Genomic DNA, 20,220 nt, shown 5'->3' with positions numbered 1-20,220 from the left:
ATTATTATTAGTATTGGATAGAAAACACTCTGAAGTTTCTAAAACTGTTTGAATGATGTCTGTGAGTATAACAGAACTCATATGGCAGGCAGAAACCTGAGAAAAAATCCAAACAGGAAGTTGGAAATCTGAGGTTTGTAGTTTTTGAACTCACCCCTATCGAATACACAGTGGGATATGGGTTATTTTGCACTTCCTAAGGCTTCCACTAGATGTCAACCGTCTTTTGAACTTTGTTTCAGGCTTCTCGTGTGAAGGGGGGCCGGATGGGAGCTGTTTGACTAAGGGTTCTGCCAGCAGCCTCGTTCTCGGTCAGGCGCGTTCACATGAGAGGTAGCTCTCGTTCCATTGCTTTTCTACAGACAATGGAATTCTCCGGTTGGAACATTATAGAACATTTATGATAAAAACATACTAAAGATTGATTCTATACTTTGTTTGACAAGTTTCTTCGACCTGTAATATAACTTTTTGAACGTTTCGTCCGACTGGACCAGATCGCGCTTTTGGATTTGTTTACCAAACGCCCTAAAAAAAGAAGCTATTGGACATAAATGGACATAAATGGACATTATCGAACAAAACAATCATTTATTGTGGAACTGCGATTCCTGGGAGTGCATTCTGATGAAGATCATCAAAGATAAGTGAATATTTAGGCTATTTATGAATAATGTTGACTACGCAACATGGCGGAAATTTCTGGTTTGGGCTCTGAGCGCCGTTCTCAGATTATGCTTTTTCCGTAAAGTTTTTAAAAGATCTGACACAGCGGTTGCATTAAGGAGATGTTTATCTAAAGTTCCATGCATAACACTTGCATTTTCATCAACATTTATAATGAGTATTTCTGTGAATTCATGTGGCTCTCTGCAATATCACTGCATGTTTTAGAACTACTGAACGTAACACGCCAATGTAAAATGAGATTTTTGGATATAAATATGAACTTTACCGAACAAAATATACATGTATTGTGTAACATTAAGTCCTATGAGTGTCATCTGATGAAGATCATCAAAGGTTAGTGATTAATTGTATCTCTATTTGTGCTTTTTGCGACTCCTCTCTTTGGTGGGAAAAAAGGCTGGGTTTTTCCTGTGAGTTGGTGGTGACCTAACAATCGTTTGTGGAGCTTTCGCTGTAAAGCATTTTTGAAATCTGACACTGTGGCTGGATTAACGAGAATGTTATCTTTAAAATGGTGCCTAATACTTGTATGTTTGAGAAATTAGATTTATGAGATTTCTGTTGATTTGTATAGCGGAACCGCAGTCCTAGACAGGTTAAATCATACACTTTATGTTTATGAACCACTTTATGTTATAGTGACATTATCAAATAACATTTTATTTGTTAGCAGATGTTATTGCGAGTGTAGCGAAATGCTTGTGCTTCTAGTTCCGAGGGAGGAGGAGCCATAGTGACATTATCATTTAACCAGGTTAGAACTAAAACTACGGTCTCGTCTGGTGGTCAAACGCAGAACTCAGAAACATGACATCTGGTCATCTTTAGCCTGTAAGTCTTTGGCTTCGATTTCTCTAGTGAGTGATTCGATTTCTCTCTAGAAAAACGGCACAAACTAAATAGAATTCAAGTAATTGAACCAACGTCGGTCAGTTGTTTAATACCCCCCCCTACTTTATCCTAGAGTAAAAAGCTTGACATAAACTACAGCTGTCGATCTACTGTTCTAGACCTTGTGACATTTTCCCATAGGACTACAGATCCCTGCATCCTGCTGAAGCACTAATCCTTAACTACAATTCCCAGAATCCAACTAAAGCTGTTCTTCTGAAACACAAACCAGGCCATTCACTGTGACCCAGAAAGATCAAGTATTTTTTCTGTGTCCTTCCTCTATGTCTTTCTACACAGGAGACACATACTAACCGCGTGATCAATCTACAGTACATATGGAATCTACATGTGTCAAACAGAACATAATAGCAGTATAGCATTTTTTAAATTCAGTAAATAAACCAACTAGAGATGAACAAAGAGCATTGGGGGGAGAGAGAGAGAGCGAGAGAAAGAGGTGTGTGTGTAAGAAGCTGATATGGCCCAGAGACAGTAGCATACTAGAATGCCTGACCATGCATCACTTAAACTAGACCCAGGCATAGGGTCCTCTTCTGTCTCCTCTGGCTGCGTTTAGTGTCGTCTGGAATGAGAACGACTCCTACTACGCTTCCTGGAGTCCCTGTCTCTACTCCTCTCTGTACTCCTGTCCTTCTCCCTCCTCTTCTCTCTACTCCTAGAGCTGCTGCTACTAGATCTGCTCCTGCTGTCTTTATGTCGACTATGTCTTTGGCCCCTCCTGCCTCTGCTGTGGCTCCTCTCACTAGAGCTTCTGCTCCAATCATGGCTGGTGCTCCTGCTGCTGCGGCCCCGTCCATGGTGACTGTCTCTCCTGTGGCTACGACTACCACTCCTCCGTCTGCTATCGCTTCTCCTCTTAGAAATGCGACTTCTCCGTCTGCTTTCGCTTCTCCTCTTAGAACTATGACTTCTCCTCCTCCTTCGACTATCACTCCTCTTTCTGCTGGAGCTTCTTCGTCTCCGGCTGTACCTCCTCCTACACTGGCTATGGGACCGACTCCTCTCCCTTTCTCTAGGTTTCTCCCTCGCCTCTCTGCTTCTACATTCATTACCTCTCCTCTCCTCCATGCCTCCTCGCCTCTCCTCCATGCCTCCTCGCCTCTCCTCCCTCTCTCCTATCTGTTTCTCAGTGACGTGTGATCGTACCATAGCTCTGGGTCTCTCCTCTCCCCTCGGTCTCACCCCGTTCACACCCAGGGCCCTGCCTATCTTACTCAGGTCGGAGCTGTCTCCCTTGTGCATGGTCAGGGCTGAGGGCTGGGTGGAGGTCTGGTTTTCTCCCTCTCCTCCAGCCTTCTTCAGCAGGTTACCAACCAGTCTCTCCCTCAGCTCCCTCTCTCTGCGCTGCAGATCCAAGGCACGCCCTTTCTCTAACTCCACACGTCTCAACTCCGCCTCCTGCTCCCGCCTGCAGGCCTCAAGCTGCTCCAGCCGGGCTAACTCCTCTTTCTCTCGCTCCTCTCTCTCCACTCTCTCCTTCTCCTGCTGTTGCTGTTTCAGAGCCTAGGGAGGGGAGAGAATGAGAAAGACACAGATTGTAATGTAGGTCCTATCGGCATGTGTCTGTATTAAATGTGCATTGGTATAGGTGTAAGTACTGGTGCATTAAATGACACCATGCATCAAGTGTGTGTGTGTACCTTGGCCCTGCCCAGTAGTTCAGCGATAAGGCGTATAGACTCCAAGTTCCTCTGAGCCAACAACAGCCTTCTCTCCTCCGTCGCAATCTTCATCTGCAACTTCTTCTGCTCCTCCTCCTGTCTCCTCTTCACCTTCTTTAGGTTTCTCCTCTCCTCCCGGTCTCTCAGCTTCTGCTCTCGTTTCCGTATCCTCTCCTCCCTCCTCCGTTCCTTTTCCTCCTCCTCCGCCTCCTTCTGTTTCCTACAACCACAGCAGAAGCATGGATCATTCACTAGTCTAATACATAGCTCTGCTACTGTCTATCAATATGGGCCCTAGTAGCTTAGTTCCTACCACCTTTGGTTTGCAGATCTGAAGGACTGGATGGGTGACAGCAATAAAGTGGACGCTTACACTCATTGGAAGACGAGGTGGAGCAATCACAATGTTCCTTACACCTATCTGGTCGCCTCAGAACTACAGACCACTAAAGAGGCAAAGACAGGGGACAATGTTTTCAGACCAGGCATATGACCTCATCTCTTTTCTCTGCATACCTCTCCTCCTCCTTCTGTCTCTCCTCTTCCTCCTTCTCCTTGCGTTTCAGCTCCTCCCTCTGTCTCTCCAACTCCAGTATTCTCAGTCGTTCCTGCTGCCGTCTCTTCAGAGCCACGTCACTCAGGTGCTTACTGGTGTCAAAGGTCACCTGACAGACAGGCAGGCAAACAGTTAGCCGAGTGAGTTGGTGTAGGACTACAGGGTCCACTAGTGACACTCGAGTGTTTATTCGTGTCAAAGGTCACCTGACAGACAGGACGTGCTACTCCCCTGCCACTCTCCTCCTTCCACCCTCTCTCTCTCTCTCTCCTCACCCCCTCCCCTCTTTCTCTTATTTTGGCCTGAGAAGCTGTGACCCATGTGGATTAGAGACAGCTCTCTCTCCTAATTTCTCCATCTCTCTCTTCATTAAGGAAGAACAGTTTAGTTCTGGATTAGGGACCAGGCCTCCCGGTTTGGTCCAGTGATCCTTGGAATTATAATGGCCTGACTTTCATTTCACCAAAAGACCTTAAACCTGCTGTCCTACACAAGCCCTTCTCTACTGACTAACCCCCATTAGCATACACTTGGCCTCGATGGACCCCCCCTTCCAGCCAATGGTGCATCAACATTCTAACAGTCTAATAAATACATTTAATATATGCTATCAGAAGAAGAAGAATTTGGTTGTGTTTATGGAGGTCTTAGTATAGTATACTAAAAAAGAATTACTTCAGAGAACCTAATAGCATTTTAACTAGTTTGTTACTCTAGGCTAAAAGTACAAACTAAAAACCACAAGTTCAAGAGTTAAATCCATCACAAATGAATCCACTAACTTCATTTTGGCAGGTCTAAAGAAACATTGTGAAAATAAGAAAATGTATTTAAAAAAACTAAATAGCATATTTTAAGTGTATTATGTTACTAGTCTTTGCTTAGTAGCCTGAGCAAAGCTGCTATGTGAGTGGTCATGTGCTGAACGCATGGACAGCGTGCGAGTGGTCATGTGCTGAACGCATGGACAGCGTGCGAGTGGTCATGTGCTGAACGCATGGACAGCGTGCGAGTGGTCATGTGCTGAACGCATGGACAGCGTGCGAGTGGTCATGTGCTGAACGCATGGACAGCGTGCGAGTGGTCATATGCTGAACGCATGGACAGCGTGCGAGTGGTCATGTGCTGAACGCATGGACAGCGTGCGAGTGGTCATGTGCTGAACGCATGGACAGCGTGCGAGTGGTCATGTGCTGAACGCATGGACAGCGTGCGAGTGGTCATGTGCTGAACGCATGGACAGCGTGCGAGTGGTCATGTGCTGAACGCATGGACAGCGTGCGAGTGGTCATGTGCTGAACGCATGGACAGCGTGCGAGTGCTTATGTGCTGAACGCATGGACAGCGTGCGAGTGGTTATGTGCTGAACACATGGACAGCGTGCGAGTGGTTATGTGCTGAACGCATGAACAGCGTGGATATTCTTGGAAAAAATGATATTTGGAAATAGAGCTGCACCACTCGAACTTTGAGTTATTTTACAAAGGTACAATACCAGTCAACAATTTGGACACACCTACTCATTCAAGGGTGTTTCTTTATTTTTACTATTTTCTACATTGTAGAAGAGGACATCAAAACTATGAAATAACACCTGGAATCATGTAGTAACCAAAAAGTATTAAACAAAATCAATATATATTATATTTGAGATTCTTCAAATAGCCACCCTTTGCCCTGACAGCTTTCTCTCAACCAGCTTCACCTGGAATGTTTTTCCAAGTCTTGAAGGAGTTCCCACATATGCTGAGCATTTGTTGGCTGCTTTTCCTTCACTCTGTGGTCCGAGTCATCCCAAACCATCTCAATTTGGTTGAAGTCGGGGGGATTGTGGAAGCCAGATCATCTGATGCAGCACTCCGTTGCTCTCCTTCTTGGTCAAATAGCCTTACACAGCCTGGAGGTGTGTTGGGTCATTGTCGTGTTGAAAAACAAATGATAGTCCCACTAAGCGCAAACCAGATGCACCTCCATACCATAACACCTCCTTCTCCAAGGTTTACGGTGGGAAATTCACAAGCGGAGATCATCCGTTCACCCACACTGCGTCTTACAAAGCCACGGCAGTTGGAACCAAAAATCTCAAATTTGGACTCCAGACCAAAGGACATATTTCCACCGGTCTAATATCCATTGCTTGTGTTTCTTGGCCCAAGTATGTCTCTTCTTCTTATTGGTGTCCTTGGTGTTTCTTTGCAGCAATTCGACAATGAAGGCCAGATTCACGCAGTCTGCGCTGAACAGTTGATGTTGAGATGTGTCTGTTACTTGAACTCTGTAATGAACTTATCCTCTAGAGCAGGGGTAACTCTGGGTCTAACTTTCCTGTGGCGGTCCTCATGAGAGCCAGTTTCATCATAGCGCATGATGGTTTTTGCGACTGCACTTGAAGAAACTTTCAAAGTTCTTGAAATGTTCCATATTGACTGACCTTCATGTCTTAAAGTAATGATGGACCGTCGTTTCTCTTTGCTTATTTGAGCTGTCCTTGCCATAATATGGACTTGGTCTTTAAAAAATATATATTTCACCTTTATTTAACCAGGTAGGCTAGTTAACTTCTTATTGCTGCAGGGGCAGTATTGAGTAGCTTGGATGAAAGGTGCACAGAGGTGCCCATATTAAACGGCCTACTCCTTAGTCCCAGTTAGAAAACACTCTGAAGTTTCTAAAACTGTTTGAATTATGTCTGTGAGTATAACAGAACTCATATGGCAGGCAAAAACCTGAGAAGTTCCACTTCCTGTTTGAATTGTTTCTGAGGTGTCAGATTTTCAACTATGCTCTCAATTGAAATGACAGCGAGATATAGATGAGTTTTCACTTCCTACGGCTTCCACTAGATGTCAACAGTCAACAGAACTTTGTCTGATGACTCTAATGTGAAGGGGGGCCGAAGGCGACAGGAATGAGTAATCACTTCCACGGGCTGATCACGCATTCACCATGCGCCTTCACATGAGTAGGACGTCCGTTCCATCGCTCTTCTGAAGTCAATTTAATTTTCCGGTTGGAACGTTATTCAAGATGTATGTTAACAACATTCTAAAGATTGATTCAGTACATCGTTTGACATGTTTCTACTGACTGTTACGGAACTTTTGGACATTTCGTCACGTTATAGTGGAGGCGCTTTCTGACTTTGGAATTGTTTACCGAAGGCGCGAATCAAAGTAGCGAATTGGACATAAATAACGGACATTATCGAACAAATCAAGCATTTATTGTGGACCTGGGATTCCTAGGACTGCATTCTGATGAAGTTCATCAAAGGTAAGGAAACATTTATCATGTATTTTCTGGTTTCTGTTGAGTCCAACATGGCGGCTAATTTGGCTATTGTTCTGAGCTCCGTCTCAGATTATTGCATGATTTGCTTTTTCCGTACGTTTTTGGGAAATCTGACACAGCGGTTGAATTAAGGAGAGGTATATCTATAATTCCATGTGTATTATCATCTACATTTATGATGAGTATTTCTGTTGAAACGATGTGGCTATGCACCATCACTGGATGTTTTTGGAACTAGTGAATCTAACGCGCCAATGTAAACTCATATTTTTTTGTTATAAATATGAACTTTATCAAACAAAACATGCATGTATTGTGTAACATGAAGTCCTATGAGTGTCATCTGATGAAGATAATCAAAGGTTAGTGATTCATTTTATCTCTATTTCTGCTTTTTCTAACTGCTATCTTTCGCTGAAAAAATGGCTGTGCATATTTTGGTTTGATGGTGACCTAACATAATCGTTTGTAGTGCTTTCGCTGAAAAGCATATTTGAAATCGGACACTTTGGTGGGATTAACAACAAGAACACCTTTAAAATGATATAAGACACATGTATGTTTGAGGAATTTTAATTTTTAAATTATGAGATTTCTGGTTTTTGAATTTGGCGCCCTGCACTTTATCTGGCTGCTGTCATATCGATCCCGGTATCGGGGTGCAGCCATAAGAAGTTAAGAATAAGTTATCATTTACAACTGCGACCTGGCCAAGATAAAGCAAAGCAGTGCGACACAAACAACAACACAGAGTTACACATGGGATAAACAAACATAGTCAATAACACAATAGAAAAAAAAGTATATTTTACCAAATAGGGCTATCTTCTGTATACCACCCCTACCTTGTCACAACACAACTGACTGGCTCAAACGCATTAAGAAGAAAATAAATTCCACAAATTAACAAGGCACACCTGTTAATTGAAATACATTCCAAGTGACAACCTCATGAAGCTGGTTGAAAGAATGCAAAGATTGTGTGCAAAGCTGTCATCAAGGCAAAGGGTGGCAAGTTGAAGAATCTCAAATATAAAATATTTTGATTTGTTTAAAACTTTTTTGGTTACTTCTAGTGATGCACCGGTATGACATTTTTGGCCGATACCGATATCCAATATTTTCCTTGACAAAAAAAACCCGATACCGATAACCGATATTCCAAATGTTTAGAGGCCTTTTAAGCATTCTAGTACAGTTAAATAGTTAACACACAGACACACACATGGACGAAGCGGTCTAAGGCACTGCATCTCAGTGCAAGAGGCGTCACTATAGTCCCTGGTTCGAATCCAGGCTCTATCACATCTGGCCGTGATTGGGAGTCCCATAGTGCGGCGCACAACTGGCCCAGCGTCATCTGGGTTTGGCTGGGGTAGGCCGTCATTGCAAATAAGAATGTTCTTAACTGACTTGCCTAGTTAAATAAAAGGTTACACACACACACCAAAAAGTTATTTGTTGGCATTTACATATGTCCCCATTACCAGTAAAACATAATCAAAACCTATTTCTTTCACTTACTTGCTGTTTCGTTGTTCAGTCGTTTCATTCTCAACCAGGATTTCCATGGAATGCTGTTTGGGTCTTTGCATGTCAAAAAAGATACTAGCTTGTTGACCAATCAGGACCTGCATATGACTGCACGTCACATTATAATTTAACGCATTCATACATTTTTTGCATAGATATTACACATTGATTACACTCTCTCTTGTATTTCATATGTCACAACGATTCATCGATATGTATGCTATGATGCAGGTAAAGTTGTCTCGCGCACCTACAGCGCTGGTCATAAAAAATGTATGCAAACAATGTTCTTCCCCAAAAACATAGCAACACGACATCTGTTTCAGTAGCTATAGTTAGCTAGCTAACTATATAGCTAGGTGTCGTCATCTAAAATAACCCTAATTTAAAAGACGCCAATGTTCTCTGGGTGTCACTGAGTAGACTGTTACCCCATTTCATTGATCCCCAATCCTTAGGTAAAGCTGTAGCGTGCAATATGAATGTCAATACACACAATAGGCTGACTGGGGAGGTTATTTCACACAGTCACAGTCCCGCGATAAGAGCTACAATGCTAATATTTGCGTAAACTCTTCACAGTTGTGTTCTGTGGCTGTCACTGAGTAGACTGATATCCCATTTCATTGGTTCACATTCCAACCTTGTTTTACATTATCTGGTCTAAATATGGCATGATTCCAACAATTGTAACCATCTGCATCACTTTCAAAGCAGTACTTTCATTTTGAAGGCAAACCGCAAATTCCACTATTGTGCCTAATCCTTATTGCGGCTAGCTTCACAACATATACCCCGGTCCGGTCGAGCGTCACTAGCCAGATGAAGCTAGCTGGCTGCTTTTAACGTTAGCTTTGGCAACAGGGTTAAGTAGCTGGCTAGCTATTTATTTCAAGTTCAATAGGCAAACAACAAGTGGCTACCTAGCTAATACTTACAAGGATTCCTAAATCATTGCTAAGAATAGTGAAAATGAATTCAGTTTCTACTGGTCATTGTTTTCAGGCTGGTTGTATTGGTGCTATCTAGGTACCAAGCTAAACCTAGCTAGCTACGCCAGAAGTTGCAGTCGAACAAATAATGCTTTATTACCAATGCGGTACTGTAAACACATTGTTCATGGCCGGTGTTTGCTTGTTTGCACAGCTTTGACAGTGGTGGCGCTTGGCTTGCACGTACAAATGCAGAACACACAACATTCTATAATAGAACTGTGTTATTTGACGTGTCAAATTCAAAGCTTATTTAACGCGTCAAATAGTGTTATTTCTCTGTCGCAGCCGGCCGCGACCGGGAGGTCCGTGGGGGCGACGCACAATTGGGCTAGCGTCGTCCGGGTTAGGGAGGGTTTGGCCGGTAGGGATATCCTTGTCTCATCGCGCTCCAGCGACTCCTGTGGCGGGCCGGGCGCAGTGCGCACTAACCAAGGGGGCCAGGTGCACGGTGTTTTCTCCAACACATTGGTGCGGCTGGCTTCCGGGTTGGAGGCGCGCTGTGTTAAGAAGCAGTGCGGCTTGGTTGGGTTGTGCTTCGGAGAACGCGTGGCTTTCGACCTTCGTCTCTCCCGAGCCCGTACAGGAGTTGTAGCGATGAGACAAGATAGTAATTACTAGCGATTGGATACCACGAAAATTGGGGAGAAAAGGGGATAAAAAAAATAAAAATAAAAAAAAGTGTTATTTGACGTGTATCTTTGACATGCAAAGACCCAAACGGCATTCTATAAGCATGTCGTGAAGCTAATAGCAGTGACGCAATTACTGTGTAACTCCGGTAGGGCAAAATCTGAACAATAGCGCACATGGTAAGGTTAGTGTGTACCGGTGCTCGACCAGTCGCGAAAGCCAATATCACCCACGACAGAGAATGGTTGATTGTCAAGGACAATGAATCCCATTATCTTGCCGTTAATGGATTTCGCCTTTGAGTTGTCTTGCTGAAATTTCCTTACTCTTTCAAATGACTGCTTGACTTGTTGACTGCTCGATCCACACAGCAGACATTGTGGGCTAGGTTAGGAATGCTGTGTTGCAAGTGTAAGGCAAAATTACACCACGTCATGTACCTACATTATATAGGTATGCACGTAAGCTTTGACATCGGGTTTTCACGTCGGCGTTAAACTAGACATCGGGCCGATACCGATGTTGGCATTTTTAGCTAATATCGGCCGATTCCGATATGTTCACCAATATATTTTGCATCCCTAGTTAATACATGATTTCATGTGTTTTTTCATAGTTTTGATGTCTTCACTATTATTCTACAATGTAGAAAATAGTAGAAATAATGAAAAACCCTTGAATGAGTAGGTGTTCTAAAACTTTTGACCGGTAGTGTAAGTGTCACAGACACTGATACTATATAGAAATCTAAAACACTCATCTCTCATGTACAATTTGACAACTGATAATATTGTCACTCATCAAACCATTGTCAATTTAATCTTGTCTTTAGGCTAACTCTTATTATGTGTGAATTTAGTTTGGGTGTAGTTTGGGTAGTTTCAAATGGGCCGGCTGCGCAGGCTGACTGGCATCGTTTGTTTCCCCTCGCTCATTAACTCGGATTGAGTCAAGGATATGTTTAGCATTATTCTAAAGGCCTACTGCAACACATAGCATGGTTTCATTTCCCTTACAATACATTTTATTAGTAATAGTTATTGTAAATAAAACAGTCCTGTAACAGATTATTTTTCAAAGTAAAAAGTAAAAGACAATGATATCAACCTACAAGGCGTGCAGTCAAATAATTAGCTATAAAATTGAGCGCCAACGTTGGCAAATAGGCTCATAAACACTAATCCTTACACTATTATATTTTTTAATTGAATCATCAACCTCTTCACCCTCCTTAATTTAGTTAGGCCTAATTAAAATGAAATTGGGAAATAATGTGCACAATTATCGGCCATTCATCCATTTGTCATTCAGTGAGGAGCGAGAGACAGATTAGCCCCTGGCTGCGTACCAACAACCTACAGCGGATTGTCTTAGCTGGTTAAAATGGGAATAGGTGTGAAGAAAACAGAGAAAAAAGGCTTGAAACACTTTGTGATTTCAAAATTCTGACCAATGAGCAATGTAAAATACAAACTTCAAGGAAAAGTCAGAGAGGGTCGTTGCATTCTTTTTTGGGGGGGGGGGGTTGTTTTACAAAATCAAACGTCAGTGGTCGTTGGCCTATGGCGGTTCTAGTGCTGACACAGCAGTACAATCCCCTCAACCTTCACCCAGATCTAAAAGTGTGGATACCCTCCTCTCCCTTCTATACGTGGTTCATCCCTCTTAGTGTGTGTATATGTTTGTGTGTCTGTAGTGTGGATAGTGTGTGTAGTTCAGTACCTTGATGTTGCAGGCCACAGCCTTGCCGTCCTCTCCTTTGTACATGAGCTTCATGCCTCTCAGTGTGTCCATGGCCTTGGCGAAGCCATCGTACTCCTGGTACTGGACGTAAGCCTCAAAGTTAAGATGGCCGCCGAAGGTGAAGGTGTTGAAGTTCTTATCAAGAGTATCCTCTCTGTACGGGTCCAACATGGGGATGTCTACATGACGCACCTGACCAAAGCCCTGGGAGGAGTGATAAGGTTAGGTGTAGGGCTGGGACAATACCAGTATTGCAATACTCATTAGTATCGTGGCAAGGAAACAAAACAAAGTGGATTTCACTTCTTATGTTGGAAACAAACATCATGTTGTCATCCAGAGTCACATTTATCTATATTCCAAGCAATAGAACACAATATTTTACATACAGCAGGTTTTTAAAGGACCACAAGTTAAGTCTGCTTTGTGTTTTCATTTTAGCCATGGAAAGAATATTGTGATACTGGTATCGTCCCAGCCCTAATTAGGATGTGTGTATAAGGGGATTTGATTGATCGATGACGGATTGAGTGATTGATTGTTAGGTACAGTACCAGTCAAAAGTTTGGACACAACTACTCATTCAAGGATTTTTCTTTATTTGACTATTTTCTACATTGTAGAATAATAGTGAAATCATCAAAACTATGAAATAACACATATGGAATCATGTAGTAACCTAAAGTGTTAAACAAATCAAAATATATTTAAAATTCTTCAAAGTAGCCACCCTTTGCCTTGACTACAGATTTGCACACTCTTGGCATTCTCTCAATGCTTTTCCAAGTCTTGAAGGAGTTCCCACATATGCTGAGCACTTCTTGGCTGCTTTTCCTTCACTCTGCAGTCCAACTCATCCCAAACCATCTCAATTGGGTTGAGGTAGTGTGATTGTGGAGGCCAGGTCATCTGATGCAGCACTCCATCACTCTCCTTCTTAGTCAAATAGCCCTTACACAGCCTGTAGGTGTGTTGGGTAATTGTCCTGTTGAAAAACAAATGATAGTCCCACTAAGTGCAAACCAGATGAGATGGCATATCACTGCAGAATGCTGTGGTAGCCATGCTGGTTAAGTGCGCCTTGAATTCAAAATAAAAAAGTGTAAAAAGTGTCAACAGCAAAGCACCACCACACAATCACACCTCCTCCTCCATGCTTCATGTGGGAACCACACATGCGGAGATCACCCGTTCACCTACTCTGCGTCTCACAAAGATCAGGGATGCAAACTGGTGAGGGCCCAAAAAGGTGACAGGTTTTTTGTTGCACTGAAACATGCAAAAAAAATAATGAAATTAAATCGCTGCTATGGGGAAATGCAGGTTAACAAATTAAACAACAAAGAATATGATCTACATTATCAGTTTGGGTGTAAAATAAGTGGTTAATGTGAACCTAACTCACAGCTAAAAAATGTTAAGAAGGCAATCCAATGTTCTGTTGCCTAGACTTTACTGCAAATGAAACTGAAGCCTTGAGAAAAAAAACAATACACTAATATTGCAGTTAGCCATGAGAGCCTTTATAATAGAACGCTTGTGACCATGACAGCCTTTATAATAGAACGCTTGTGACCACACACACATAAACACTGCACTTGGGAAAAACACATCTTAAAGTAGAAATAGAATGAAACAAGCAAGCATTCTATTTTTGCTCTATTATAGTGGCCACTATAGATATCGATCAAGTGCACAAGGCTACATGTGTGCAAAAATACACACGTGTTACTGTCAAGTTCAACACAACAAAAACAATATATTTGGGCTACACTGCACATTATTACATTGTATACTTTCTGCCTGTGGACATCTGTTCTACAATGTGCCAGCGAAAGTGAGAAAGAGGGAAAGTGTGTGGTGTTCCTTTCACCTCTATAGTGGCATCCAGCTTAAGCCAGGCCCAGCTCCAGCTACACTTGATCCCTGAATCACTTCTCACAAGCAACGCCTCATTTACACCTAATTCTCTCATTCTGAAAATTAACCACATACTGTAGATGGAAAACATTAGTTAACAGATAGTTGTTAGTTCGTTAGCTAGTGAACATTTCACACAGATTGCCAGGGTCCAGTAAGCAACTAATGCGTTTTCACTTGAGGAACGGCAAGGAGTCATATACCAGTTAATACTATAGGGAATTGGTTAGGTTACTAATGTTACCTCATCTGATGTTATGTTAGCTAGCTAATGTTAGCTGTCTGCCTTTATTAGCAAGCTAATTTTAACACCGTAAACTCAATTATTTGATCATATAACTTGGCTAATGCTGCTCAACATTTCTCTGGCAAGCTAACGAAGAATTCGATCCAGCTAACAAGATACTTAACAATGCTAATACTTGTTCCACCACACTTTCTCCCTCACCTCAAACGTTCAAAATACCAGTAGTTTTTCAGTTACAGCTCATGAAGTACGCTTCGTCACCTTCTCACCCCCGTCTCCGTGGTCAGGCTTCTCACCAAACGTTACCTCTTCCTTATCGTTCAGGGGACGCGCTGCTGTAACTGTCAAGCTGTCTTTCCAGAGGGCGCGCTGATGCTGTAACTAGTAAGTTGGTTATCTCTTCTTTCTTCAGTTGCGTGCTGCACTGCATTCTAGTAGGTAAACAATTGGATGAGCCTTGGATACACCCAGTATTGCTCCCCCTCCCCCCCCAAAAAATCTCTCATCGGATCAACACGAATCACGTAGATCACCTATTTTGGATTCAAAATGCCAAATTTCACCGAAAGGTGACTAGTTTGCATCCCTGAAAGACACGGCGTTTGGAACCAACATTTTTTTATTTAGACTCATCAGAGTAAAGTACAGATTTCCACCGGTCTAATGTCCATTGCTCGTGTTTCTTGCCCCAAGCAAGTCTATTCTTATTGGTGTCCTTCAGTAGTGTGTTCTTTGCAGCAATTCGACCATGAAGGCCTGATTCTCGCAGTCTCCTCTGAACAGTTGATGTTGAGATGTGTCTGTTACTTGAACTCCGTGAAGCATTTATTTGGGCTGCAATTTCTGAGCTGCAGTTAACTCTAATGAACTTATCCTCTGCAGCAGAGGTAACTCCGGGTTTTCCTTTCCTGTGGCGATCCTCATGACAGCCATCATAGGGCTTGATGGTTTTTGCGACTGCACTTGAAGAAACTTTCAAAGTTCTTGAAATTTTCCGGATTGACTGACCTTCATGTCTTAAAGTAATGGACTTATTTGATCTGTTCTTGCAATAAAATGGACTTGGTCTTTTACCAAATAGGGCAATCTTCTGTATACCACCCCTACCTTGTCACAACACAACTGATTGACTCAAACGCATTAAGGAAAAAAATTCCACAAATGAACTTTTAACAAGGCACACCTGTTAATTGAAATGCATTCCAAGACTACCTCATGAAGCTGGTTGAGAGAATGCAAAGAGTGCACAAATCTGTCATCAAGGAAAAGGGTGGCTACTTTGAAGAATCTCAAATATAAAATATATTTTGATTTGTCTAACACTTTTTTGGTTACTACATGATTCCATATGTGTTATTTCATAGTTGTGATGTCTTCACTATTATTCTACAATGTAGAAAATAGTAAAAAATAAAGAAAAACCCTTAAATAAGTAGGTGTGTCAAACTTTTGACTGGTAGTGTATATAATGAGTTCTTTCCTACCCGGAAGATGGTCTGCAGGGCCATCTCGGAGGGCCGATCAGGGGGACCGTCAGGCAGGGTAAACCAGCGACAGGGCAGGCCCTCCAAGCGGATGGTGTCTGGCCTCTCCCCTGGAACCGTATCGTTCATGTCCTTGGCGTCACGGAAGAACGAGTCCCAGTCATAACGTGTCGGGAAGTCCATCTTATTCTCCACTGCACGCACCTGGACACCCCACAGACCAGGGAAAAATTATTATCAGTTATAACTACATGATGTATTATTCCCTGTTAATTTATCAGTCCGGTTGATTAGGGTAAAAAAAGTTATGTTTTACAAGAACTTGGGGAAGGTACTCTATCACCAAAAATACAGATTTTTTGTTCACACTTTACCTGACACATTTTGACCCCTACATAACAGTTCCGTTACCTTGAGTATGTCAGTGAAGCCGCTGAGTTTGATGCTCTTGCCATCCAGTTTGGCCAGTAGGATCTTCACCACCCCTCTGTTTTCCACCTCGCCCTCGAAGCGGATAAAGTCCATGGTGCTCTTAGAGATCCTGGGGAGAGACAGCGGTGAGACATATTGCTTGATGATTACAGCTTCATTCAATACATGTATCCATATCAGAAAATACTGATACGATGCAAACCATTGGCAATATTATCAGTATTGTCATGGTTTTACTGTTATTAGATTGCTTGTAGCTTAGCTATAAAAAACACAAACACACATGACCTATGGCTATAACAGTATGAATATGTTCCTATGGACAGGGCACATGCCAACCTGAGGGCAGAGAACTGTTCAGGAGCCACCATGGCCTTCACCCTCTCCATCACCTCCCAGTTAGAGATGCTCTTCCCAGGCAGCTTCAGCTGGGGCAGTGCCACACTCAACTGGAAGAGAAATCATAGAATACATTTTACTGTAATACATGCTCATCTGGATGTTAAATACATTGCGTTGGAGATGCTCATTACTTCAGGTACAGGTGTATGGTGTATTTGCCTGGAAACACTATGTTGAATAACATTGAATTGTACGTCAGATCAGAAATGAGCATCTGTATCAGGAATGTTTCCTCAACCTCTACAAGCCAGAATGTTGAATAAAATTACATTTTTGCGTTGTCTGTGCGGCTTTACTGGTTGTCTGTGCGGTTGTTCCTTTTGGCGGTAGGAATGTGAGACAATATATCAACAGGAAAGTATAATTACATCAACTTCTCAAAGCGCTGGTAGCGCATTCAGATTCCTATCACCAGAAGCATGCACAGAACCATGTAAACACGTGCATGAGCTCGGCAAGTGTGCATGCATCTGTGCATTTTATCTTTTTCCCCAGCTTTAGATGATAGAAATCTGAATGCACTACATTATATTCAACATCCTGGCTTGTAGAGGTTGTGACAGTTAACTTTTCTGATTCAAATGCTCATTCCTGCCCAACGTAGAATTCAATGTCCTGTTTCCAGCCAAATGGTGTATGTGACACTATATGTGTCACTCACCGTCATCTTGGCGATGGGTTTCAGGAACAGGTTGTACTCCTGACACAGACACACCGCCTCAGTGGTGTCATGGACGAGGGTGGTCATCATGACCTGACTACAGAGGGAGGGGAGAGTGTAAGAGGGGGGGCGGGCGAGTCATACAGTACTATTGCTGTAAATCTGGTTGGCCAGCCTGACAGCTAGCTATAATTAAATGTAGCATAAATTGCCAATGAATGGATTTCTTGTTAGCTACAAGCTAGCTACTATATTTTTTCTAATGAATCAGTAACGTTAGCCATCTTGCTTCATGACATCTTTTATCGAGTCACTATAAAGGACATCACTGTGAATTTTTACTAGCAAACTAACATCATCTAAATATCCGATATGTACCTAAGCAATACAATTAAAGACAGAATATATCTAGCTAGCCGAATAGCTGCTACGACCGAATGGTTTCACATAGGTAACGACGTTAGCTGGCTAACATAGCAGCTAACTGTTAGCCGGCTAATGGTAACCAATGCGGCCGCAGCACTTTTATACTGGAAAAAAACACTGAAATCATTGACAGTTAATAATGTAAATACACCAACCTGCTTCACCAGCTGCTAAATATATGTAATTTTTGTTGTTTGTATGTGTTAAAATTAGAATATGTCCACAAAGCGTCAATTAACTGTAGTTTTCTGCACAACAAATGTAGCTACTCGAGGACACTTCCGAGTTGAGAGAACTTTGAACTTACCGTAAACATTCAAAGGTTTTTTTACTGTAGAAAAAAAACTTTACCGCCACCTTGCGACGATTCCCGAAGCGCATTTGCGCAGACTGTTTTACTAACAAAATACCTCTATGTAACATAATAACATCTTTGCAAATTATCTCAATTGTCTTGTATCAGAGAGCATCAACATTTCCCACCATCATCACATTTAGAAAAATATCAAATTGGCAAATACTCTTTTCCTGTTGCCTTTCTAAGATTTCTGCGAATGGATACCTACAACTGATGTAGGGATGTGAGGTGCGTGTGGGCAGCCCATGGGAAAAGTGTATTTGCCAATATTATATAGTTTACTAGCTGCTTATCCATGGTAGATCATTGGTTAATTTCACAAAAACAATCTACCAAACTATTTCTCAATGTTTCTCAAAATTAGGGTAGCTTTGATCATGCTTTATGTCGTTAGTCCACACAACATGTCACCCTGTCAGCTACAGTAGAACCTGATGAACAACATGAGGGAAAACGATACAATTGGACATGCTTTTTTGTCCTACCAGATTCACGTTGAGAAGGTTCTAGCTAGTGTATCCCTATGTCCTCCGACTCTTATTGGATATATTTCTATGGTTTGTCATGTCCCAGGTTCCCATGACTGTTATATTTTATTTACGTTAATTACTATTAGCGTTTTACATTAGCGCAATCTGTACCTCATAGAGCAGATCTAGTAATAACATGCTGACCAAATCGGCTACATTGTGTGCGCGAGAGCATTGCAACATAGATGTTATTCAATCGTTTCATCCAAACTGCTGGCGCGTCAACAGCTGTCTGTGTAGCCAGGCACTCTTGACATGCTGGTCCCATCTATTCATTGTTTTTTATGAGTATATACCCAAGTGGGTGATTGAAAGTTGAGGTCCACACTCCAATCCAGTAGTGATGGGAAGTTCCACTCTTTTTAAAGGTGCTGAATGGTCAATCCAACATCCGCATTGGCATGCAGCATTAATGGTGATATGGCCTCTGCAGAAGTCAGGACATTCATACCTCTTGTGCTTCGCCAAACAGAACAGTTGTGAAAGAAGTTGTCAAAGAAGTGAGTTTCTGTTTATACAGGACCTCCCTTCCTCACCTAACGTAAACCAATCATGTCAATGTGGAGCTATACCTCCACATTATTTCACATTTTGAGAGGTGCACACACTGCACAATGATGTGGTATGGAGCACAATATGGCCTCTGCGTGCCTCTGGAGGCCCCACACGTGCATCACACCATCAATACGGCGCCTCCGACCACATTTTCGGATAATGCATAAATTGGCTCTTACTGAAGCTGATCTTTTTGAGTCTTTCAGTCAAAATGAACAAGTTAACAAACAGATCACCGACCATATGTTACGCACGCCTCTAAGAAGAGGGAACGCAACACCCTGCTACAACTCAACTCCCCGTGAAGTGAAAGAGGTATGGGACTGTAGGTGCGAATAAGGATGACAAAAGGCAGAGAATGTACCGCTTACTAGGAATGTATTCCTTCACACGGTAATATGGGGAAAAGGGGCTGGACGGGACCAAAGCAAAGAAAGTAAATATCAAAGCCCCCTCTCCTACCTTACCTGCCTACCCACTACTTACCTAACTTAGCACCATCTGGTGCGCTAACCAAAATACAGGGGGTGGTCCACCCAGGTCTTACCTAGTGTGCCTAGGCAGTGAATATACTACGGGTATATGTATGCCCGCAGGCCTCTTGCCTAAGCACTCCCTAGGTGCCTTCCCCTTCCCCCCTGGGAACAATGAAACAGAATATTAAACAATTTCACAAACAAACTGAGAAACACAGGACATCAAATAAGCTCTATCTGACTGAGCAACAAACTAACACAGCACATACTAAAGCTGCTCCCAGCAACAACTAACACAGTAAATAACCCCACCATACCCCACCATAATCCCACCATACCTTCTCCGCTATGCAATCTGGTTTCCAAGCTGGTCATGGGTGCACATCAGCCACGCTCAAGGTCCTAAACGATACCATAACTGCCATCGATAAAAGACAATACTGTGCAGCCGTATTCATCGACCTGGCCCAGGCTTTCGACTCTGTCAATCACCACATTCTCATCGGCAGACTCAACAGCCTTGGTTTCTCAAAAGACTGCCTCGCCTGGTTCACCAACTACTTCTCAGACAGAGTTCATTGTGTCAAATCGGAGGGCCTGTTGTCCGGTCCTCTGGCAGTCTCTATAGGGATGCCACAGGGTTAAATTCTCGGGCCGACTCTTTTCTCTGTATACCTCAATGATGTCGCTCTTGCTGCTGGTGATTCTCTGATCC

General features: G+C 42.6%; 1 protein-coding gene across 1 annotated transcript; it reads right to left on the bottom strand.

The window, feature by feature from the left end:
* Positions 1-2,016: 2,016 nt before the first annotated feature.
* akap17a (A kinase (PRKA) anchor protein 17A) lies at positions 2,017-17,878 on the bottom strand. Its single transcript, XM_071341309.1, has 9 exons — positions 17,742-17,878; positions 17,161-17,257; positions 16,437-16,546; positions 16,077-16,206; positions 15,666-15,869; positions 11,994-12,218; positions 3,783-3,931; positions 3,246-3,486; positions 2,017-3,108 (listed from the first exon to the last, which is right to left on the bottom strand). Exons 2-9 carry the CDS (start codon positions 17,248-17,250, stop codon positions 2,158-2,160), a joined length of 2,100 nt encoding a protein of 699 aa, XP_071197410.1. The 5' UTR covers positions 17,251-17,257; positions 17,742-17,878; the 3' UTR covers positions 2,017-2,157.
* Between the last annotated feature and the right edge of the window lie 2,342 nt (positions 17,879-20,220).

This window comes from Salvelinus alpinus, chromosome 14 (assembly GCF_045679555.1).
Source record: "Salvelinus alpinus chromosome 14, SLU_Salpinus.1, whole genome shotgun sequence".
Lineage (NCBI taxonomy): Eukaryota > Metazoa > Chordata > Actinopteri > Salmoniformes > Salmonidae > Salvelinus > Salvelinus alpinus.
This window is presented reverse-complemented; position numbering and strand designations above follow the sequence as displayed.